The 21,900-nt window shown below is 41.1% G+C and overlaps 3 protein-coding genes across 8 annotated transcripts in view; 2 read left to right on the forward strand and 1 right to left on the reverse strand.

The window, feature by feature from the left end:
- Nucleotides 1-15,238, reverse strand: part of HDAC4 (histone deacetylase 4) — a 91,431-nt gene extending 76,193 nt beyond the window's left edge. The window contains exon 1 of one of the 2 annotated variants that reach the window (XM_043414892.1): nucleotides 14,851-15,238. The gene's annotated coding sequence lies outside the window, so the exon portion shown is untranslated. Of the gene's footprint in view, nucleotides 1-10,710; nucleotides 10,845-14,850 lie in introns of those variants that run through there. The other variant, XM_043414891.1, reaches the window with a different exon arrangement.
- Nucleotides 3,913-6,398, forward strand: LOC122407961 (cytochrome c1-2, heme protein, mitochondrial-like). Its single transcript, XM_043414449.1, has 3 exons — nucleotides 3,913-4,341; nucleotides 4,637-4,915; nucleotides 5,792-6,398. Exons 1-3 carry the CDS (start codon nucleotides 3,913-3,915, stop codon nucleotides 6,032-6,034), a joined length of 951 nt encoding a protein of 316 aa, XP_043270384.1. The 3' UTR covers nucleotides 6,035-6,398.
- Nucleotides 15,239-19,329: 4,091 nt separating the features above from the next.
- The window catches only part of LOC122407442 (annexin B9-like), a 28,987-nt gene continuing 26,416 nt past the window's right edge, over nucleotides 19,330-21,900 (forward strand). For 4 of the 5 annotated variants that reach the window (XM_043413651.1, XM_043413649.1, XM_043413648.1 and 1 more), the window contains exons 1-7: nucleotides 19,332-19,715; nucleotides 20,144-20,320; nucleotides 20,420-20,624; nucleotides 20,856-21,005; nucleotides 21,089-21,265; nucleotides 21,400-21,575; nucleotides 21,676-21,824. In XM_043413651.1, coding sequence (XP_043269586.1) covers nucleotides 19,698-19,715; nucleotides 20,144-20,320; nucleotides 20,420-20,624; nucleotides 20,856-21,005; nucleotides 21,089-21,265; nucleotides 21,400-21,575; nucleotides 21,676-21,741 — 969 coding nt within the window. In that variant the 5' untranslated portion in view covers nucleotides 19,332-19,697 and the 3' untranslated portion in view covers nucleotides 21,742-21,824. Of the gene's footprint in view, nucleotides 19,716-20,143; nucleotides 20,321-20,419; nucleotides 20,625-20,855; nucleotides 21,006-21,088; nucleotides 21,266-21,399; nucleotides 21,576-21,675; nucleotides 21,825-21,900 lie in introns of all 5 variants that reach the window. The other variant, XM_043413652.1, reaches the window with a different exon arrangement.

A 21,900-nucleotide genomic window follows, 5' to 3' on the forward strand; every position in this document is an offset into this window, starting at 1 on the left:
ATTGACTGAATTCTTCTCTCGAGGCTCAACCAACGTGTATAAATAATACGTGTGGCGTATTATTTAGCTCGAGGGGAAAAGTAAAAGCTTGTTACCGTACGCGTAACATCGCTTCTCCTATACACGTGTGTGTACTTTATAAGCCGAGCCACCGTTCCAGCCCTCCTTGACTCGTGACCTTGGTTTCCCTCCGAAGGATCTGCACACCACGTGGCAACGAATAGTCCGCAGTTACAAATTGCTCTAGTTCCGTTCTCGCTGCCTGATTTTTATCTTCTCGGGCGATAATCAGAGCAATTTATCCTTCGGCTAAAAGCTTTTTATGCGGGACACAAGGAGCAACGAAAAAACGGAGATTTTGAAAATTTCGTCATTTCACTATCGCTCTTGCCGGCGCGGCGCAGCATCGCCATTTATCAATGTCCCGAAAATACACACGTTTTTCGCTAAATTATCACAAAGGCTTCCGATCTTCGGGCGCAAAAGTGCGACGACGAAAGTGAGAATATTATTCATCAATCCGAAGAAACGCAATTACTTCACGCCCCACGTGTCTCGAGACATTTTCTACAAAGTCAAGCTCAATTGAAATCTCTCGTTCTCAGACGATCTGTCCGTTGACCAATATCGCCCCTCCGCGTGGAATGCTGCAATGATAATTAGGTGAACCCCTGAATAAATCGGTCGGAAAAACACCTGTTAAACGCGTGGACAGTTGGCATCGATCCAAACGTGCACACCGGATTCGCCAATTGGCTTCACCAGAACGTCGATCAATGCGCTACATATATTTTCCTTGACTATTCGATTAATCTCTCTCTCTCTCTCTCTCTTTCTCTCTCTCCGGCATTTCGAAATGAGAGATGAACTTTCGACTATTTTCTCACAGTTGTTACCATGTTGGTATTCGTCGCTCTAGCGCCGTTCAATCATTTAAGAAGGGTGGATCGCGACGATACAATGTTGCCATGCTAAATCATGTTAGAAATATAGAGAATTTCAAAGTGATAAGAATTTCATGATATTTGGTAAATCTATTCTTTCAAAATATATTAGAGAATATATATATTTTTTTTAGATTTTTCTACCACACAACTCTCGAGTAATTGAACACTAAAGTTCACGTGTATAAGCATAGAGTTTACGTATATATACAGCTTTACAGCTCGTGCGTAAGAACTTCGGTTTAAGGGGGAATGATACAAAAGTCGAAATAATTAGAAATTGATCAAATTTGGTGATAATGTTCTTCAACATCAAGTGCGAAAACACAAATTTTTTCAAAATTTTTTTCTGTTTAGTTATCGAGTAATTACGCATTAAAGCAGATTTCTTATGCCTGGAATACGCTATGCTTATACACGTGAACTTTAGTGATCAACTACTCGATAACTGTACAGAAGAAAAATCTTAAAAAATTTGTATTGTCAAATTTGGCACTAAAGAATATGTTCACCAAATTTTATAAAATTCTGATCATTTTGAATTTTTTTATGTTTTTAGCATGGTTTAGCATGGCAACATTGTATCGCCTGTGCAATACATCCTTAACGCTCAATTATGCGATACCATGTGTAAAAAAATTTGAAAAGAATTGTACTTGTATACTTTATGCCGAAGAAAATTTGATCAAATTCTGATTATTTTGATTGGGTGATCGACTTGCCTTAAGAACGATCCGAATTCCCGTAACTTCGTGACATTTCAAACTCGACGTTTAAAATCGCGCCTTGGATTCGAAACGTCAAATTATCGTTGCTTTTCAGTCCGTGGACGTTCGACTATTTCCAACGAATTTATCGATTAGTTTTGGGATATTATTCGTCTTCGATTTCGATGTTTTGGTGGAATAATAAACGAGATAAAACAAAAGAAACAAAGGAGGTTGAAAAAAATGTGTTCAACGCCGCGTTAATCGCGATCAGTTTCATTTGATTGATTATTTTATTCGACGTTATGAAATTTGCGGCGTTTTATTGAGCTCCCTACGTGAAAGCACGAATAAGGAAATGTTTAGGAAATACTAATTGAAATTGAGTGAAGAAAAGAGCATGTGAGCGCGAGCAAACGAGACGGCGAGTGGCAGGCTCGTTCGGGCCATCCTCGTTCCAATGACTATATTTCCCGTCGCACCCGAATAAGCGCAGCGCGAGATGCGAGCGTTCCGACGCACCCATCTGACACTTTAACGATCGTCTACGGGCTCGCGATAATTGTAATTAGCGTTGCGACCTGAAACTTTAGTGAATTTAGCGAATGCTCAAAGCTCGCGTAGTCGCGCTGTAACCAAATCTCCTTCTCACGTTCGATGAGGAATTGACCGGAGAATTCGACACCGCGTGAGACCTCGCGGCGTGTGTTCCGATTATAAATTATCCCTGGTCGAATGTCGGGAGGTTTATCGATTGAGAAAAAAAAGCAAAATCATCTTCGTCGGTCTCATCCAACTTTTAGAATGGAAGAGCAAAAATGTCAACCAAACTTTTTTCACACTTTCACTGGGACTTCAATCGCCAGTTTTCTCTCCTCGATCTGAAATTTTTCCTCCGATATACCGAGCGTTGTAACGTCACGTGAGAAAATTGGATCCGCGAATTGGGTCAACGCAGCTTCGATGTAATTTGTGGCCCGAAGGACCAGCAAATTGTGGGCCACAGACGAGAATGGAATTGCAGCACGACGGAAATAATTCGCGAGGTTATTAATCGTCGAAAGTTACGATTAATCCAAAATTACCTTACTCCATTTTCCGCATCGGTAGAAAATCAGTGTGTGAAAAAAACCACAAAATTGTCATCGAATCCTGTCGAATGAACGTTCGTTCAAAAATCTTTCCCCTTGGAGTTTATCAAATAATATTTTTCTCCACGATTTTGGCCCCCTTTCCGGACCCAGCCGATTCAGAAGCCCTGCGGAGGCACCGTCTTCGAATTCTCTGCAAAACTGAAGTCGATTTATCTCCCAAAGCTCATTCGACGTTCGCGAGTCCCGAGGGCGATATCGAAGTGTTGAAAATTGCAAAATTATCGATTCTCTAAGAGAGAGAGACCGAGGCTCGGAACGGACGCGCCGTAAGTGCGCGAGGGTTCGTCCAATCTCGAGAGGAATTTGAAAACAAAGGACTGAAAATCCACGGAGATTTAATCCGAGAAATTCTGAAAGGAGAGGAGGGCCGCGGAGGAGATAACTCGACAGGAAAATCGTTGGAAAGTCTCGGGCTGATCGGGAAGTAAACACAGAGGATCGCATAAATAAAGCGGTGAGCAAAGGCAAGTTTGCAAATAACCACAAACCCGTGGCGGGGGGTGGGGGGGGGGGGGGCCGATATAATAATACGAGGGAGCCAGCAAGCACGACGCGCATAGCCGCGCATCTCTATAAATAATAAACTCTTCATCGATACAATTCCCTCCCTGAGCAACTCTTCCGTTTGCATCTTCGAGTTTTCTCTTCTAAATATATACGCGTTGGTTGCAGGGATGGAAGAGGTTGCGTAATCCTCATTGTATAACGTCGACGATGGGGTACAAACAAGTTTGAATTCGAGTAGCGTAACGTAACGCTGATTATGAGCAAGGCATCCGAATCGAATGAAAATCAACGCCATTGTTTGACGGAGATGGGAAAGCGCTCGTGTCAAAATGGAAGGGGGTGACTCGGGAGGTGAGTTTATTTCGATTTTCAGGCTCCCGAGCACAGAATAACTCGTTAATTCCGTGTGCTTCGGACAAGTGAATAGATTTACGCGATTGAAGAAAAAAAAAAGCCTGAAACGAGGTTAGCTGAACTCGGACGACAAAGTGTCAAGAGTCGGAGGATCTGAAGTTGCACTTTATCGAATGTTCGTTCTGGCTCGCTGTGATGATGATGGCGAGGAGGAGGGGAGGCAGAAGGAAAGAAGAAAAAAGGCAAATGGCACTCGTAACGAAGACTGGCTTTCTACGGTCTCGCGTAAAACCTTTGAGTTTTCACAACGATTGCGTGAGAGCTTGCCGAGGATTTTTCGGGGGCTGTTCCTCGAGCCCCGGCGGGCTTCGTGCCGAGCGATTGATCAAGAGACTTTTGGGACTGGTGAGCGGAGCAGTGGCGACGTGCGGATCAATAATTTATCTGATTGACAGATCTTTGCTGGCGTCGGGCCTCGAGGCAAAGCCGCCGAGTTATCCTTGGTCGATGAACGGAATTTTGTCCTCGCTCGATCACTCCAGCATACGTCGAGGGTGGCAAGTTTATCGGAGCGTTTGTTCGACCTGTCACAGCATACGTTTTCTACGTTTCGATCAACTCGTTAACGTTTCCCATACTGAGAGCGAGATGAAAGCTATCGCGGCCCAGTACCAAGTAAACAGAGTCGAATAATCGCAGTTTTTTCATCCCTCAACAACGAAAGCTCTTCCCACTCGTTTTCATTTGCGTTTTCATCTTTGATGTTGAATTTAAAAAAAAAAAAAACAAAAAAAAAAAAACTTTTTTTTCTCCCTGCAATTAGAGATTCGAGCGCAAACTTGTTTCGGTGTTTCGCGAGCCTCTCGAAAGTATCGAAATTTCAAAATTCGTTAGTCATCCAACGACCAAATGTTGATTCGACTTTATTGTTTTCGTAATAACCGCTGAAAATGTTAATTCGCGTTCGCAGATCGACGACGGGCCCGACGACGATGGAAATTATTTCAAGAGGCCGGGAAAACTGCAGGATCGAGTGCCCGAGCCATTCCCAAACGAGGAAGCCTCCCGAGCAGCCAACAATGGGGCATATCCGGTTGATCTAAGTCTCATTATAAACGCCAGAAGAGCTGGCAAAGATTATCTTTTCTCACTGTTGACTGGATACTGCGAAGCACCAGCGGGATTCGAATTGGCCGAAGGACAACTATTCAATCCGTATTTTCCTGGTGGAGCTATATCCATGCCTGAGGTGAGGACTCGAGTGTTGTTTGCATTAATCTTCAACCGCAGTCAGGAGGAAAAATAATAGGATCGATAAATAACTAAATAAAAATGGACTCGAGCTCGGAAGGAGCGACGCCAGTGCGGCAGCATCGATCATCTTCCTCATAATTGCGTTTCTTTGTCATCGCTCGTTATTAATTCCTCTTGAAAATTGCCACTTGGAGCATTCGTCACAGTTTTTATCTCAGGTTAACGCATCTCGTGACGCTGACGTTTGGGTGATTGTGGGACAAGAATATTTTTCGTACAGCTCGAAATGAATTCGCGGTGCTACGACTATTTGACAATTTATATTCCGAGGCGAGTTAAAATGAGAAATAAACATTTAAATTTAACGAATTTACAAAATCTTCAAAATTACAGTTCTAATGGATTACAAATTTATGAATTATTCCAATATCGTTCGAATGAAAAGAAAAAAAAAACGGTCACAGCTTTTTTCATGGAGAGCGGAAGCGAAATTTCGCAATTTGAGTAACTCACCGAAGAAATTTTCCTCAAAATAAAATGAATGAATCGTCGAAAATCAAATGGCGAGGAATTCTCGAATCTTTCACATTAGAAACACTGGAAACTCGCAAAATTGACAGCCTTTTTATCCGTTGGAAGAAAAACTCGTTTTTTTCGCATCTTTTCGTTCCGTCACAATGAATTTGTAGAATCGTCGTATCTTTGCAAATAGTGCAATTGTATCACGGTCGTCATTATTGTGGCAAAAGCGAAGGGAATCGAGTCTGATCGAGGGTTTTGGTCAAAAAAAGTAAATTGAAAAAAAAAAAAAAAAAAAAAAAAAAAAAACACGCAAATAATGCACTAAGAGTTTTGGGTAATTGGGGAACAGATGGTGCAAGATGGAGCGGTGGATTACGAAGACGGAACCCCGGCGACTCGTTCCCAGATCGCGAAGGACGTTGTGGAGTTTTTGACGTTCGTGGCAAACCAGGATTGGGAAATGAGGAAAGTATCGGAGATGAAGAGCGTCGGAATTTGCGGGATCCTTTTGGCCCTGCTAACTCACATGAACAGATCGCGGTGGGTGACGGTGAAGAGTCGGAAGATATTTCACGTGCCAAAGACCAAGTGATTGAACATTGTGAGCCTAATAATAACGGTGGAAAGAACATAAGTCGAAGCCAAGACCGAGAAGATCGAGACTTTGAGTCTGGGGGGGGATTGCGAATGATAAAATGAAAAGCGGAGATCGAGAATAAAGTGTTATTTATTTTTTTTTTTATTTTTTTTTTCAATATTATTTTTCTTTATTTATTAAATCATTGTGAGACGTTTCTAGAGTCGCGTATTTACGTTGGTTAATCTCGCATGCTGGCAAAACGAGACCGTTTAATACGCGGGACACTCGACATCAAGAAATCTCGACGGAGATTGTTCAAGTTGTAAATGGGCGTTCCGCGTTGCGCGGAAATACCGAATAAACACGATGAAAACAAGGTTCGAACAATCCCGAGGAATTTGTGTCCCCCAGGAAGCTCATTCGACACGTATAAGAATAAAATCCTTCATTTCCCCTCGACGAATGGCCACTGAAAAATTCATCGACACTCCAAAAAATCGGACTCGGATAGTAAGCATTTTAATCTCGATCCCCATCAAAGTTACGTTCAAAATAATATCTCTTTCGAATAAAAACAAAGTACAATGAAAATCGGATTGAAATCCCGGAAATATCTCGACCCCTTAGCCCTCAGCGAAGACTCGCAGCGAGAGCGTCAAATCCCCCCCCCCCCCCCCGCCATTTTTTTCTCCCTCGACGAGAGAAGTCTCTCAATTTCAATATCCTCTTATCCGCTTCTCAGCTCATTAGATTACGAAGGGGAGAAAAGGAGGGCAGCGAGAGGCGAAAAATTACGAGGAGCAAGATTTTGGCGTGTAAATTTTAAAGGGATGTATTTCGTAACGCGCGTCCTTGAGGTTATTCCCAAATGGCGCTATAAATAGTGAGGAAAGTGCATGGAGCGAGGAGAGGGAGGCGAGAGAGGACGTTGAGAAACGTTAACGACTGCGACGTCTCTTGTATGAGTCGTTAACTCCGGGATGACCGGCAGTGGTTTTGCCGCTTCTGTGTCTTCGCGTTTTCTGCTCGCTCCGACACGTTCTATTTTCAGCTTCCCAGATCCTTTCTTATACCTGTCATATATTCACATATAAACACGAGTTTATACGTCGCTGGGCATGGCAGGGAGGGAGGGAGCGAGCGAGGAAGGGAGAAAGATTTATTTCGAGTTTCCGTCAGCCCCGCGCGCGCCGCTACGTGGGCTGTTTGTTGTCGACGCGCCCCTGGGAGGGCTTCCTACGTCTTCGTAAACACGATCATTTCCGAGACGTTCGTCGCATCGCGAAGCCTTTGGGGAGGGAGCGAGGGCGGGGGCACTATATTAACTGGAAAATGTTTTTTTTCCGGACTGCTCGCTTTCATCAAAGTGAATGTGTGGCGAAATGGCGAAATCAAAGTTTCACATTGGTCGATATGCAAACGAGGAGAAATTTGCCACTTAAACGTACGTTTCTGGCAGCGGATCCTCGCGGTAGCAGGTAAGCTGGCAAACGCGAGGCATTTTTGCCCGGACGAGAACGTCCGACAGGATGCTGTGAGAAAGAAATGAAACATTACGGCTCATAAATTTGTCGGGAATATTCCAAGAATTTTCGAGGGCGATAAAATAGCCGACGATTTAACGGTCTTCGCTTCCGGAACGAGCCTCATCGGTTGTTGCGATGCGAAAATTGTCGCGACTTCAGTCTCCATCGACGTCTGACATAAATCAATAAATGCGAAGCTCCATTTTAGCACGATCTTGCTCGTATTGCTGGGTTGACATCCTCGAGCTCGTAATTTAAACTGAACTTTATTCAAGTATATGAGAAACAATAATTCATTGGCTTTTGTGAGCTTGCAACGCCACGATATTATTGCGAGGAATAAAAAAAAAGGTGACAAGCTCACGCGAGTGGTTTCTCAATCAGCGTAATCTCAGAGTCGACAACGATTCGATGCTCCCGAGTAATACGACAGCGAGCTCGTATTAATTGAGCAATAATCCACCCCGGTGCGATATGCCAATTGTGAAACGAACTGAGCGAGCGAAAATCATCGATATTTTGGCTCGTTGAGGCTCGCGTCCAATCTCAGGCCGCCCTCGCACGGAATACCGAACTCTCTCTCTCTCTCTCTCTCTCTCTCTCTCTCTCTCTCTCTCTCTCACGGCAGTGTTTATTTTCGAAACGCTGGCACGACACTTTCGATTAATAATAGTCGTGAAAGCGCTTCTCACCCTTGCGAGGGAACGTCGTAGAAAATAAAAACGTTGAAGCACAAGAACAATATATTAGAGAGTCGGCAAGTTGCCGAGCCGTGGGAAGTTTTCTATATACGTCTAATATGGACGGGCGGGTCTGTGGCTACGCTCAACACACGTGGAGAGTGTTCGAAGAATGTCGCAACGTCGTAAGTCGTAAGAAGCCTCTGCTGCGAGTGATCCTCTCACTCCTTTCGCCTCGTGTTAATCTTCCACTCTTAAACGCTGTTTCTCCCCTCCCCGCAGCGCCTCCTTCTTTTCCGGGGCGTTTTAAAAAGCTCCCCTCCACTGAGCCACGAAAACGTTCGTTCCGCATCTGTTTCTGACTCGTGTACGAGTCGTCTCCGATAGCTTGTTACACCTCTGGCGAGGATAACTCGTCATCGTTTTCATTCATGTGGAGGCCCGTCGCCAGCCGCAGTTTCACTCTCCCGACGTACGAGCTATTACGGAGATTCCTAATTTCGTCTCGCGAGCGTACAAATATTGTTTCAACCTTTTTATTTTTCCTCCATAATCATCTTGACGATCGTCGTTTCGCGGGTCAACAGTAACGTCCTCACGCTCTTTCTCATTGCCGCGTCTTTCCGCGTTACGAAAATACGCTCATTTGTTCACTTTTATTTCGTCCTAGAGCCATCGATTCGACTCTTCATCGACGACGCGACGTTTCAGCGGGCTCACTCGCTTCTTCGAGCTCTCATTTTCTATCTTCTTCGTACTTTAATACAGTGGGACGCTCAATTCTACGAGGAAAAAAAACGGGAGGGCGATCTCGAGACCAAGTACAAGAGCGGCCCGGCCGGGACCGCTCTCCCGGCAACTCGCCCAATCCTCTTTCACTATTTCATTCATATTATTATCCGGCTCGTTCCTAAAGATGTGTTTCGTTGCGCTTCTCAGAGACAACAATATACGTCGCTTCCGTTGGGTGACCCCGATTTTTTGGCACTCGTTAAACCGAATATCGAAATAACGACAATAAGGATAATCGTTTTCATCGAGTACTAAATATAAATGAGCGTTCAACGTCGTCTTCACTATTTCCTGTGACGAGTCGCTCTCCAAGCCCTTCGGGATTTCGCTGCTGTCAAATCTCATTCGAATGTTCAAATTTTTCAATTCCAATTTCCCTTACTTTCTTTCATCAAGAAATTTGTAGAAAAACAATTTTTTTATCGAGCTTTTCGTAACTTTTTGACACTTTGTTGTCTTTTACGAAGGTTCAATGTCGACAAAGAAGCCAGGGAAACTTGTTCATCGACTTGAAAAAAGGTTTTTACTGTTTCGGTTCGATTTAAAGCTTTAATGAAATTTCGGTCCCGTTACTCGAGACACTGAAAGAAAAGCGTGGCCGATGAATCGACTCTTTCGATGTTTTCAAGCCCAAAATGCGACTGATCAATTTTCTGTTTCTAAAAGTAACGGGGGGCGCGCGCGCGCGCGCGTGGCGATAGAGCGACGTTCGAGCAAGTTGAAAGGAGGGAACAATCGAGTGCAGAAGATCATGCACGAGATGGTTAAGCGAGAGGACAAAACACGTGATGGAGAAAGAGAGGAAAAGAGGGAGAGACAACGGCGTCTAAAAATAGGAGTGCAATCGACGCGTATGCAATTCTCTTCGGTTCGTTCTCTTTTCCTCCGTGATTATTCTACCCTTTGGATCGACGAGCTCATCCACCCTCGCAACTCGACTTCGACGCTCGTTTTCTCATCGTAGCTGTCATGCTCTGTTCCCCAGAGCTCTCTTCGCTCTCCCTCCGCGTCCTTTTCCATCATAATGCATTCTGCACGTTCATAAATTATTCAGAGCTCACTTGCATCAGCATATACCAGGGAATTTGCGACAAAGAATCGCCCATCAGGCCACCACGTGTTTCCTGCCATTTTACTGGAAGCTTTTCACCAAAGAAACAAGAAAACAGGCGAGAGAGGGAGAAATTGTTTTCTGATTCGTGGCATCGTAGTCTCTTCGCGTCGTTCCTTTCGCCTCATAAATTTCGAGCCTGTTCCTTCCAGTCCTCAAAACGCAAAAAAATCGACTCCGCTAATTGAAGTTTCGAGTAATTGTTAAAGCTTCGATTCTTTTGTTTCTCTCTTTCGTCTTAAGATCGTTCAATTTCCCTTTCGAATAAGAGACACGGCGTTTGTTTTTGTAAGATGGATAATGATATTTCGTCGCAGCAAAAGTGAGAAAAATCAAGCTTCGTCACTACTGTCGTCATTGAACGTACAAAGTGCAAGGGCGATCGTAAATTCGCGATCTATTTGCGGCCGCCTTCTCCGTTCTCCATTCGTGGCTTCGTTTTATTGAGTCATTGTTGTCGGCTTGGAAAATCGTGCAGAAATAATACTGCGGTATGCGCTCATTTTTTTTTTTTTTTTTTCGAAGCGCATTATTCTAACCAGAAACTTCGCATGACGTGTTTTTTTTAATTAAACTCACCTTTGGATGGAGCTGCAGAGTTGCGTGGCTGCTTACTGGACATTGCGCCTCTCCCGGAGCCTCGCAGCTCCCCCGGGGCATGCAATCGCCAACGCCACAACCGATTTTCCACCCTCCACTCTCTTCGTAGCCCGAATTCATTGGAAAATCGTTATTTCATTTTTCTACGCTCTCTCGCACTTATCCCAGCTCCCATTTTTTCGTTTGATTCGACGGTGACACTGAAGCACAGCAGAAAAAATATCAAATTTTTTAAATAACCATCCATTCCGTCGCCGTTCAACGGTCTTTGGACTCGATCTTGATTCTGAGACTTTGAAAACATCTCGCACTCGTAAGACTGAACGTCTCATATTTTTATGCCTAATATTTATGCACGGAGATAAAATTTCACTAAAAACTACTATGGTGCCACAGAAGTAGAGTTCTATATCGGTAATATTTATTAATTCTTACGAAAATACATTTTTTGTGAAGCGACTCGATGAAAATTCATGAGTGATGTCAAAATAAACACATCGGTACACATGTACACCGCGGCATATTATCGTACAATCGCGAATGATATTCTGTTATTTGCCGTAGTAAATTTCTAAACACTTTGGCGTATGATCGATGCTTGTGTTCGAGCTCCTCAAATTTCACCATGTTCAACTCTAAATTTCAATTGTGAAAACAGTACCAAGTATAGCAAAACGGCATAATAATTCTACTTGACGGTTCATCGTCGAGTCAACATAAATTTTTAAACCTTTGTCACAGCAAAATGGGCAATTTAAATATTTTCATTCAGAATTTACATGGAAATTACAATATATTTGGTAAAAACCTTCAAAATGAGCGATATAATTCTTACTATTTTTTATAACAATAATATTGTGTTTGTGGGTGCGTGTGACAATAAAAGTGTGTGAAACAAGAAGAAAAAAGACGAAAAATCAATAAACAAAATTATAGAGGATTTTGTGTCTCACTCAGGATATTTCGTCCATTTTTTCTGAGATCGAGAGCAATAAATTTAATCCGAATTGTATAATTCCAATGTCATTTGACTGTTTTGAATAATTTACAGATTCGTGCAACGAGAGGAATGAAAAAATCGTGAATTCCTATTTCGGAAGCGTGAAATTTGTTGAGTCAAAATGAAAGAGTCAAAAACGCGAAACGTCCTGATTGGAATACGAAAGAGGAATCAACGAGTGAACAGATTCGATGGAGAGAGACAACGGGAGTGGAATAAGCCACAAAAATACGTCAAGAAACTGGATTAATATAGCCGTCAAACAAGAGGATGAGCAAGAGCTAAAAAAATGGGTTTTACTACGAGGAGAATGCGAGGGGGAAGTAGGAAGTGAAAAAACTCTGGTGGGCCTTTTCCGATGATGCATAGAAACTCGACTTGGCACGGCGCATGCAGCTCTAGGAAGTCCACGCTTGTCATCCGAACATATTTATAGCGACGCCCACTCTCAAATTATGATATTACATCGTAGGGCGTATCGCTGTATGTTTGATCAACAGTTTCGTCTCGATTGAGAAGATCAAAGTCGAGCATAAGATAGGAGACAAATTGTTGAATCGAATTAATAAACGAACGGAGCGCGCCTGTTCGAAAGCCTCGTCACTTTGCCCAAAACAATATTGCCCAAAACAAATAAATCTTGACAAATGTTTTATCACTCTAGCGAGGTATTTTGACATGGGAAAATTCAGTTGGCAGTATTCGCCAAGAGAATATTGATCGCGTCAAAGAAATGCCACTCTTATCGCACTTTTTTCATAGTGTCATATCTTCAAATTAAAAAGTCTCATTTTCGTGCAATTATCTTGAAACGGGGATGCGAAAAAAGTGGTTAAAATTATAAAAGAGAGACGATCACACGACCCGCTCGAATGTATTCCTGCCTTTGTGCGAATTTCGTCAATCGCGGACGATATTTTAAAAGTCGATTATTCACCGAGCTCGAACCTTTTTTATCTCATGGAGATCTAATAACACGAGTAATATATGTTTCAATAGTCTGGACAGAATATAATAAATAATGGTAATAAAGCCGAGAAATTGCGGTTACTGATGACCCACTTGGTGCGCCAGATTACATTCGTTAAAATAGATCTCCCCGGTGCACATGCAAAGAGAAAAAAACGAGAGAAAAGGAGAGAGAGAGAGAGAGAGCAAAAGAGCGGTTCTTCCAATGATTGTCGGGGCTTTCCTGGCCTATTTATGCTTCTGCTCCATTTAGATTTCGCCTTTATTTGCGATTGGCCCAATGATGCCACGTTTTTTTTTCCTTTTTTTTTTTTTCATTTGACAGAATATGCAAAAATCGTATAGTATTTTTGAGTTTTATCGAAGTGGCTTTGCGATTTAATATACTCGTCGTCGAGTCGTGGCTGGGAGGTTTGGTTCTGGGACAACTTTATCCTCAAATTCGTGAAATTTTTAAAAGCTCGATGGACAAATTCTCATTTCTTAAAAGCCAAATTTAATATGTAACGAAAAAAGTGAGTCAATAGCTCGAAAGTCAATTCCGTTTATAAAATTTAGTAAGTCGAGTCTCGACGTGGTGAGTGTTGCATTAATATTTCTTTTGATCTTTGAAAAGTCGTGAAAAGTTTATTACACCGGGAGGATGAGCGCGGAGCGAAGAGAGCCGAATTTAGAAACTTGGCTGCAACATGATAAATTCGAGCTTAGAAATCAACGTGTTGATAAACATCTCACGTGCGAATGTCTCGTGTTTTAAAAAAATAATAATAATCTCGTATGAAAATAATATTCGTGCAGACCTTTCTTGGTTCGAGATCAAAGATAGGGGGCTTATTTATTCGTACAAACTCACGAGAGCCTTACGCGGGTGTTTTCGTCGTTTCAAGCTTCCCGTAAATATTGACGTTTTTGTGCGGTTATTCGTTGTAAAGAATAATGGAATCCGAGAAATTTTCTTGGGTCAATAACGAGCACGAAATAATTAGTGAAATGAGGAAATACTGTGAGGCAAAGATACCGAAATTGATTGGCATTAAAAATAATTTTTAGCATGGAAATTGTAAAAATTCGGTACGAGAGAATTTACGTTGGATTCCGAATAAATAAAATTCAGTATCACTCAATCGATGCATTAACCGCATATGCATATAGATTTAAGGCAGAGGGAACGAAGTGGTTGGTCGTTACTGGTGCCGCGAGGCGAGTGCAGAGGTGCCGAAGTCTCGTCTATTTTAAGACGTTTCCTCTCCCCCCACCAGCCAGCGCCTCCCTCCCGCGCTCAACGCCGGCCCCAGTGGCCGCACCATCTTACGTCTCACCAGGCGCTTCTCATTCTCGCCGAGTGCGTTATACGCAAACACTGTGAGCGTGAGAGATTGCGCGAGCACATCAGGCAATGTCAAGGAAGCGCACGTTGGTATAAACGGGTGTGCAAGTCTCAATAGATGCAGGAACAAAACGTACGAAAGGAGAGTTGAGAGTAGTGAGAATTGAGTTTATTTATGGTCACTGAAATCGTGGGTTGAGAAGTAGAAAAAGTTCAGTTATTCTTGAAGTTTAACGAATCCTGGTAATTATTGCACACTGAAGAATATTTTTCATCGTTTTTATTTTCGGTTTTCTCAATCCGAGGATTCTACGAAATAATTGCAATTGAAATTGAAGAGCTTTCGAGAAGTTGCGGCCGAAAGAGTATTTCAACGATAAATCATGAATGTAGAAAGGGGAAGAAAAAACCTCGAAATTGTTTCGTTCCTACGAGAGCGTAATAAGTTTCGTAAGTGATTTCGTAACGCAAACTATTTTCAACAAGCCTCTTGGGTCGTAATGAATTTCCGTCGATATCCGTAGTAACCGTACAGTTATAAACATAAACAAGCTTCGCGGAGCGAACACGTCCGAGACCTTCGCGAAACGATTGTCGGTGGGTATATTACACTCGTATGTGTTACTTAACCTCACAAAACGTGCACTTTGTTTCGAACGCAAATGGAGTAATATCACGCGAATCTCGGGTCGTTATTGAGTACTTGTGCCTTGTTGGGGTAAACACTGTAAATTTATTTTCCATTGTAAACATACGTACGACTCATTGGAACAGGACGAGTGGGGGGAGGAGCGAACGAAAAGTTGAGAGAGAAAGGGCTCACCTTACTGCGAAGATTGGCGCGAAAGAGTCCAAAGGCTCCCCCTGGCTTCCGTTTGCGAGCTTCTTCGATCGTTTCTTTCAAAGACGCGGCAAACTTGCCACCTCCCTAGCTTCTCCGTCCTTAATTTTACTGTCGTATTTTTCCCCGGGGATCGTAGAATACTTTTTTTATTAATGAACGAAAAGTATAAAATAATTCAACACCGCAAAAGCGAGAAAACATCCGCAAAGACACAATCAGAGGAGCGAGAGAGAAAGGACACTGTTCTCCACTCCTGTCCCACTGTGTTGACAACACCTTACGAAAAGACACACCGCGAGGACAACGAAGCGTGCGCGCGCGCCTGACGGTGTGCCCGAGACCGCAAGGAGCTTATAACTATCTTCGTTGTGTATATAAACACGGAACGGCGCAAGTGCGCTTGATATAATAACAATATGGACGATCTGCTACCTTGCCGTGGCACGATAAACTTTCCACTTGTCGAACAGTTTCCACACTCGACTCGTGATTTTTTACATTGTATCGTAAATGTTACGAATAAAGAGAGAAAGCGGGGGGGGGGAATATCAGTGCGAAAAATGTAATGAAAGTCGACAATATCTTTTAACAATTTCGTTACACTGAAACTGAAACGTGCTAGTCACTCTCAATTATACAGAAGCACCTTAAAATATGACTTCTTTTGTGAATGTAATAAGAAAAATAACAAATTTTGATTTTCTCGTGAACACCGATAATGACAAAAGATCCGTTGGCAGAAAAACACGACCCGTGGCGCACCCAGTAAGCTGACGGAGTAACTATCGCGGCTGTAAATACTCGCTTGACTAGTACCGTCAGTCGATCCACTCCCAATGAAAAGCGACATCTCTATCGGAATATTTCTACCAAAAGTCAATTCTATCAGAAACATCAATACTGATATTCATTTATACCCAAAATATCAAGTCTCATAATATTTCTACCATGATCAAATACTAACAATTCCACCAAATGTAAAAACTCTTTTTTAAAAAAAGTGATTTAGATTGCACAACTACCATATATCGATTCTACAGGAAAATTTCTGTTGCTAGATTTATAAATCGCAACGATTGTACCGAGAAAATGAATAATTTAAAAAATGTCTGAACCGTGGTCTGAACACACTGCCAAATAAGATTTCGACCACATAAATTTTCAATCAAATTACGTAGCTACTTCACTTCCGTCGGTAAAGTAGGTTTTCTATTTTTGTGACAAATCTATTACAAACGAAATAGACATGCATTTGTATAACATTGAAAAATCATTTGTCACATTTATCGCACTTATATTTTTGAGAAAAAATGTCTGCTCAGTTACTCACGTTTACGGTCGTCAATCTTCTCGCGCTCTTTCTCCCTCCACGATTCTCTTATGCTGTCCCATGGCTCCGATCGTAAAGCACTTTCCACATATCTTTAACACTTTTCCTCCAAAGTTTTTTCGTACTCACATATTTGTTTGTTATCACTTCACCGTATCACGAAAAATCGTAATCGATTTATTACCGAAAATTTATGATTTTGTGTTATTTATTATTTTTATCTACTGATCGAATATGAACAGATTTGCATTTTTTTGAAGGATGAACCACAACGGACTCTTGCAGCAATTTACAAACGAACTAATATTTCCTTGTTCTATTCTTACTCCCAAATGTAGGGAAAACTGTGGCAAAGTGGAGCAACAAAAAGTGGAAAAAACAAAATTTTTTCTGTTTTTCAAGTGAAAAAAATATGTCCACATTTTTGGGGAGTGTTCCGCTTTCCCCCACTCCTCCCTACGTCTCTTGTCGAAAAACCGTTTCTGCGCAAGTGGATTGCGCGATATCGAGTAACAGAAACAATCTCACTCAGCGACTAAACCTGAACCACCGTTTCGTGGAGAATCGAGTGTGCTCGCTTGCGTGCACGCGTGGTCGGTTGCTCGCGTCCTACTGTTAGCACTTGGCTGTGCTGTACATAGCTGCGGTTATACGCGTTGCGTGCATTGCTTTGCGTGCAGCGTTAGCAACTCCGACTTATCTGCATGGAATCTTGCCTGCGCGACTTCAAAGTGATACAGAAACTGTATCGAGTTCGGAACTGTGTCAACTATCAATATACTATTGAGTAGATTTACTGACTGTCCGTCTTCGCTTGCCGACAACCCCATGGCTTTAGGACCGTGCGTTAGGTGCTTTGCTTTGCTTTGCGTTGCTCGGGGTATGGTTGCATCTTGGCTCGCTTGCGAACACGCGCGCGTGCGAGCATACACACGACTCTCGAAACTGTGTTACAGGCGTCGCTAAACTGTTTTTGTTACTGGCCCTTGCCTCGATACTATTTTCGAATCACAAAAATTTTGGAATCATTCATTCAGGCGCAAATTTTGTGGCGATTAAAACGTCGAGTGCGAAAGATTTCCCTATCGGCTTATCCATTTAATTGCGTCAAAAAGAGGGCATCTTAAAAATCAAAGGTAAAATATTGTATATTCATAACGAACGACAAAACCGAACTAATCGTTATTTTTCGTTTATTAATTTTAACTCTGATGTTCGGTACGTTGTGTTTTCGTGCCTTATTTTATCGATTCGCTGTAATTCAGGTGATCAATCACTTGCTTCAGTGGGAATGAAATTACTGTTAAAGTGATGAAATAACTGATAACATTATGACCGCTACCGATTATTTTATTTGTCTAACCGTCTATTATTTATCCATAATTCTATGAAATTTTTCGATCTATTTAAAAAAAAATAAATCGTAGGATTATTTTAGTCACTAAGGATAGAGTAGAATTCTGGGTGTCGTATTTTATGCTTCGGTTTTTCATTTTCTATGGAATCTACGAACGATTATGCGCAGCGTTAATCGTACGAACCGAGCGCTTATAATCTACGCTACGCTAGTCCTCGCCCCACGCCCGCCGGGCGGTAAGTGAGGCAAACGAAACGTGTTGCGCTCTCTCCCCTCCTGACGTGAGTCCCGTGCTTGGGGCGGGCCGGAGTCCACCTCTCCCCCCTCCATGCGCCCGGCGAGCGAAGCGAAACTGTTGTCTTGCGCGTCGCCCGGCGTTCGTCGTCCCTCTCTCTCTCTCTCATTGGCTGGCCGAACGCCTCTATCCCCAATCCCCACTACCGCTGCCGCGCTACGAAGCGAATTCTCCGGTGAGAGTCCAAACACGACCTAGCGTAAACGCGTGAAACGTGAAACGTAAACACGCGACGAACGTAAACGGACCCAATAAATTATCCAAAAATTTATATTCGAAAATATTCACCGACCGATTGCTACAATTTTAACAACTAATGCATGAAAATATATGCACCGAGCCGTAAAAAAAATAACCATCTTCCCATAAAACTATACATTATTTGTGGCGTTTTAATATTTTAATATATTAAATATATTTTAGTTTTTACTTTTGTATTTTTGATAAAGTTAGTTAACCCGTGGTAGATATGTTTTTGAAATTATTCATTTTCATGGTACAGCCGTAGCAAAATTTATATGCTTCTAGCAGAATTGCTGTGTGCATGGTATAGTTGTACTATCAAAATGAAATTTATTTTTCAAATTTTTTGATTATGGTAGAAATTTACGGGAATTGAGTTTTTGGGTATGTAAACGAATTTTTAGTAGAAATGTTTCTGATATATAGACGCGAAAATGTGCCTTGCGTAGTCATCTCACTTTCGTTGGTAAGATAGGTTATCTAGATTAACAACTTTTATCAAAAATAAAAAATTATTAACCTTTAAATGGATACTCAAAATAAATAAATTATAATTTATAATTAAATTATGAAATGAAAGATTTTCAGTTTGATTTCTTTTGTGAACGATGGGATAAAAATCTCTGATGCTGAATAATCAAGAAATATTCAGGTAATTTTTTTTATCACTATTCGAATCTAATAATTTTTCGCACTATTATTTTTTTTGCCACGATTTTTGTTAAGTGAAGAAATAATATAAGAACAAATAGCGCTCATTTAAAAAAAAATTGAAACGCCTTCGTCGACTTTTTTTTCTTTCAAAAGGTAAATAACTACTATATATCGGTAATTTTCCTTCACATTTTATATTCAATCAATTTGTAGAAATATTTCATGAAAATATTGTTCACTACGAAAAGAAGTAATCAACGACGAGGGCATAACATTGCAAACGTTTCTAACGTATTTCTTCCTCCATCATTTATAAAAAGAAAGATGTCGGCACAATCGACATCGTATCGCACAGTATCACGTTCCTGAAAGTGAAATTCCGAATTCCGAGCGTCAGTCTATGGGTACATAGCACTATTTTGCGTTCGACTTGGCGTTGTAAACGCTACAAGCGTTTAGATGAGTGCGTTTAGAATTGTGTTCTCAACGCTCCCGACGTTCAAGTGGTTGAACGCATCCACAAAGAGAATCGTCTGTTATCTCTGTTATCGTACTACTGCTTGTTTCGCTGTCCTTTCCACTTTTCGATGAATCCAGTGTTACTTCGTCGAGTAATTGAAAAAGAACAAGATCTCTTGTTGGTTTCGCCATTTTGTAATCGCACCAAGTCGAATATGACGTGAACGCAACCAGCGTCACCGCGTTCACTTCAAATCGAACACGTTTTAGTTAGCGTTAATAACGCACTCGAACCGAAGCACCGGGCGGCGACGCATGGTTGTCCTGTTGTCGTTTTCGTCGTGTTTAGGGAAGCAATGTCAGTTAATGAATCATTTCGATTTATCATTTTAAATGACATTAGCCTAAAAATAAAGTGTTGAAATTTTCCATTCGACTCGAATGATTACACCAGTCGGAAATTCAGTGAAACTCGACTTTTCAACAACATGAGTCATCAATGTAAGGTCGGTCCATCAAGTATATTCAACTAAAAAAAAATGCTTTGAAACGTATTGTGTCGTTATAAATTCGAAATGTTTTGACAATCTTGAGTTTTGGAAAACTGTGATAAAAAATTACCACAAATAAGGAATCTTATTAAACGTAGATTTCCTTTTTTGTGATCACACGAAAATGTTAGCACCATAATTATAAATAACCAATTGATAACAATTGGAATGATCATGAGGAATATGCCTTAGCAAATCGTCCAATTTTTTGAAGCATATTGAGGAAACATTTCTTGAGTCTCTGGTCTGAAAGATCGCTAGTGGCAATACATAATTTTTACAAAATTATTGATAATCGTGCAAGTAATAGACTGCTCAACTGTCCCAGATAAGACGCTTTCACGTCTTGGTATAGAGAATGAAAGTTTTTCCTATTGTTGCAGCTCAGTCCTACTGTGGTAGCCTACCAAGATTTCAATGCAAGTGCTGATGCACAAGTATTATCAAAAGCAATGGAGGGAATTACGACTGATAAAAATGCCATCATCGATGTACTTGCAAATCGAACTAATTTGCAGCGCCAGGAAATCGTTTCTCAATTCAAGGCAATCTATAAAAAAGTATAGAATTCTAACGTTTTTAATGACCAGCAAAATAATCACTGAAGGTTTTTTTCTCAATAATCTTTGGATTAGAACTAAAATAAATCATTCTTTCAGGATCTGTTAACGAATTTGATATTGAGGAGCAGCGGAAATTTTGCAGATCTATTGGTTGCTATGATGACTCCATTGCCCCAATATTATGCAAAAGAACTGCACGACCAAATGTGCCAAGCTGGCACTGAGGAAAGCGTCCTTATTGAAGTACTGTGTACTCTACCCCATGAGGAAATTCTTGCTGTGAAACAAGCTTATGAAACCAGTAAAAAGATAACCTCTTCTAATACACGATAAATTGAATGAAGTATTATTTTAGAATCCTTTAAAATAATGATAATGACGGAGGAAATAATACTCTGGAAATGTACTAAATCACTTTAAAATCAGGCAATTTTTGTGTCTTGGATGGCAACTTTTTGCTATTTCATTTTGAGAAAATCTCAATTGTTGAAATAATTCACTAATACAATTTGTATATTCATAATTTTTCCAGTGTATGGAAATTCCTTGGAGGATGATTTGTTGACTGATGCATTTGGTAATTTGAAGCGACTGGTGGTAGCGGTATGTTGTATTTCTCGTAGTGAATACCTCCGATACGACTTGGAAGGGATGGTCATGAGGATCCGGCATTTATCAGAGCGTTCGTTATTCCTTTGATCCATGAAAATTAAAAATAACAAACTTGTAATTAACATTTTTTCACTTACTGCTTTCAATTTTCAGATGAACAGGATCCGGCACCCTATGAACCTTTCTACATGCCTGACATTCGATTTGAATCTGAACCACTTCAAATACATGAAATTTTCAGGAAATTCCACCAACGCACTGGATACAGTATAGAGGTAGCGATTGACAATGGTCTGCCACCAGATACAAGAAAAGGGCTATTGGCTGTTGGTAAGATATCGATTATAAGATTTTTGTCTCGGAAATTAAAAATTGAGCAGCAATCATCGATTCCATTTTTCATGGAAGTTCAAAGACCTTGTACTACAGTCACAATGATTAATATATTATTCATTTTTCTTCAGAAAAATGTGTGAAAGATCGACCAGGGTTTTTTGCAGAGAAATTGTACGAAAGCGCAAAGTATGAAATTGCTCAACCATTGACAAGATTGATAGTGACTCGATCCGAAATTGATCTTGGAGAAATCAAAAGAGCTTTCCTCCATGAATATTGTGAACGATTAGAGAGCCTCATCGCTGTAAGTAAACCAATAAATGTTTGACTCTTCAAAGTGGTTTAATCAATGATGAGAGAACTGTCAGAATACGATAACCATAACAAACATTTATTCCCATTAGGATAAGTACTCGGGAAATTACAGAAATTGTATTTTGGCTATTGTCTCGTCGGAGCCAAAAATTTAGTCGTATCAATATATTTTTTATGGATTCAGTACTTTGTGGGCATGTTATCATAGCCAGACAACTATACCGTCTTTTGATACTAAGTAAGTAATCTCCATTTCTGTACTTTGTGGTGTCCAGTAGCTTCCGGTATTAAACTGATATTTTCAATGTTTGCAC

Source organism: Venturia canescens, chromosome 3 (assembly GCF_019457755.1).
Source record: "Venturia canescens isolate UGA chromosome 3, ASM1945775v1, whole genome shotgun sequence".
In the NCBI taxonomy this organism is placed as follows: domain Eukaryota; kingdom Metazoa; phylum Arthropoda; class Insecta; order Hymenoptera; family Ichneumonidae; genus Venturia; species Venturia canescens.

Coding starts and splice junctions, on each gene's coding strand:
- LOC122407961 (XM_043414449.1), top strand. CDS start 3,913: ATGGCACTCGTAACGAAGACTGGCTTTCTACGGTCTCGCGTAAAACCT. Junction 4,342..4,636: donor CTATCGCGGCCCAGTACCAA/GTAAACAGAGTC, acceptor TCGCGTTCGCAG/ATCGACGACGGGCCCGACGA. Junction 4,916..5,791: donor GAGCTATATCCATGCCTGAG/GTGAGGACTCGA, acceptor ATTGGGGAACAG/ATGGTGCAAGATGGAGCGGT.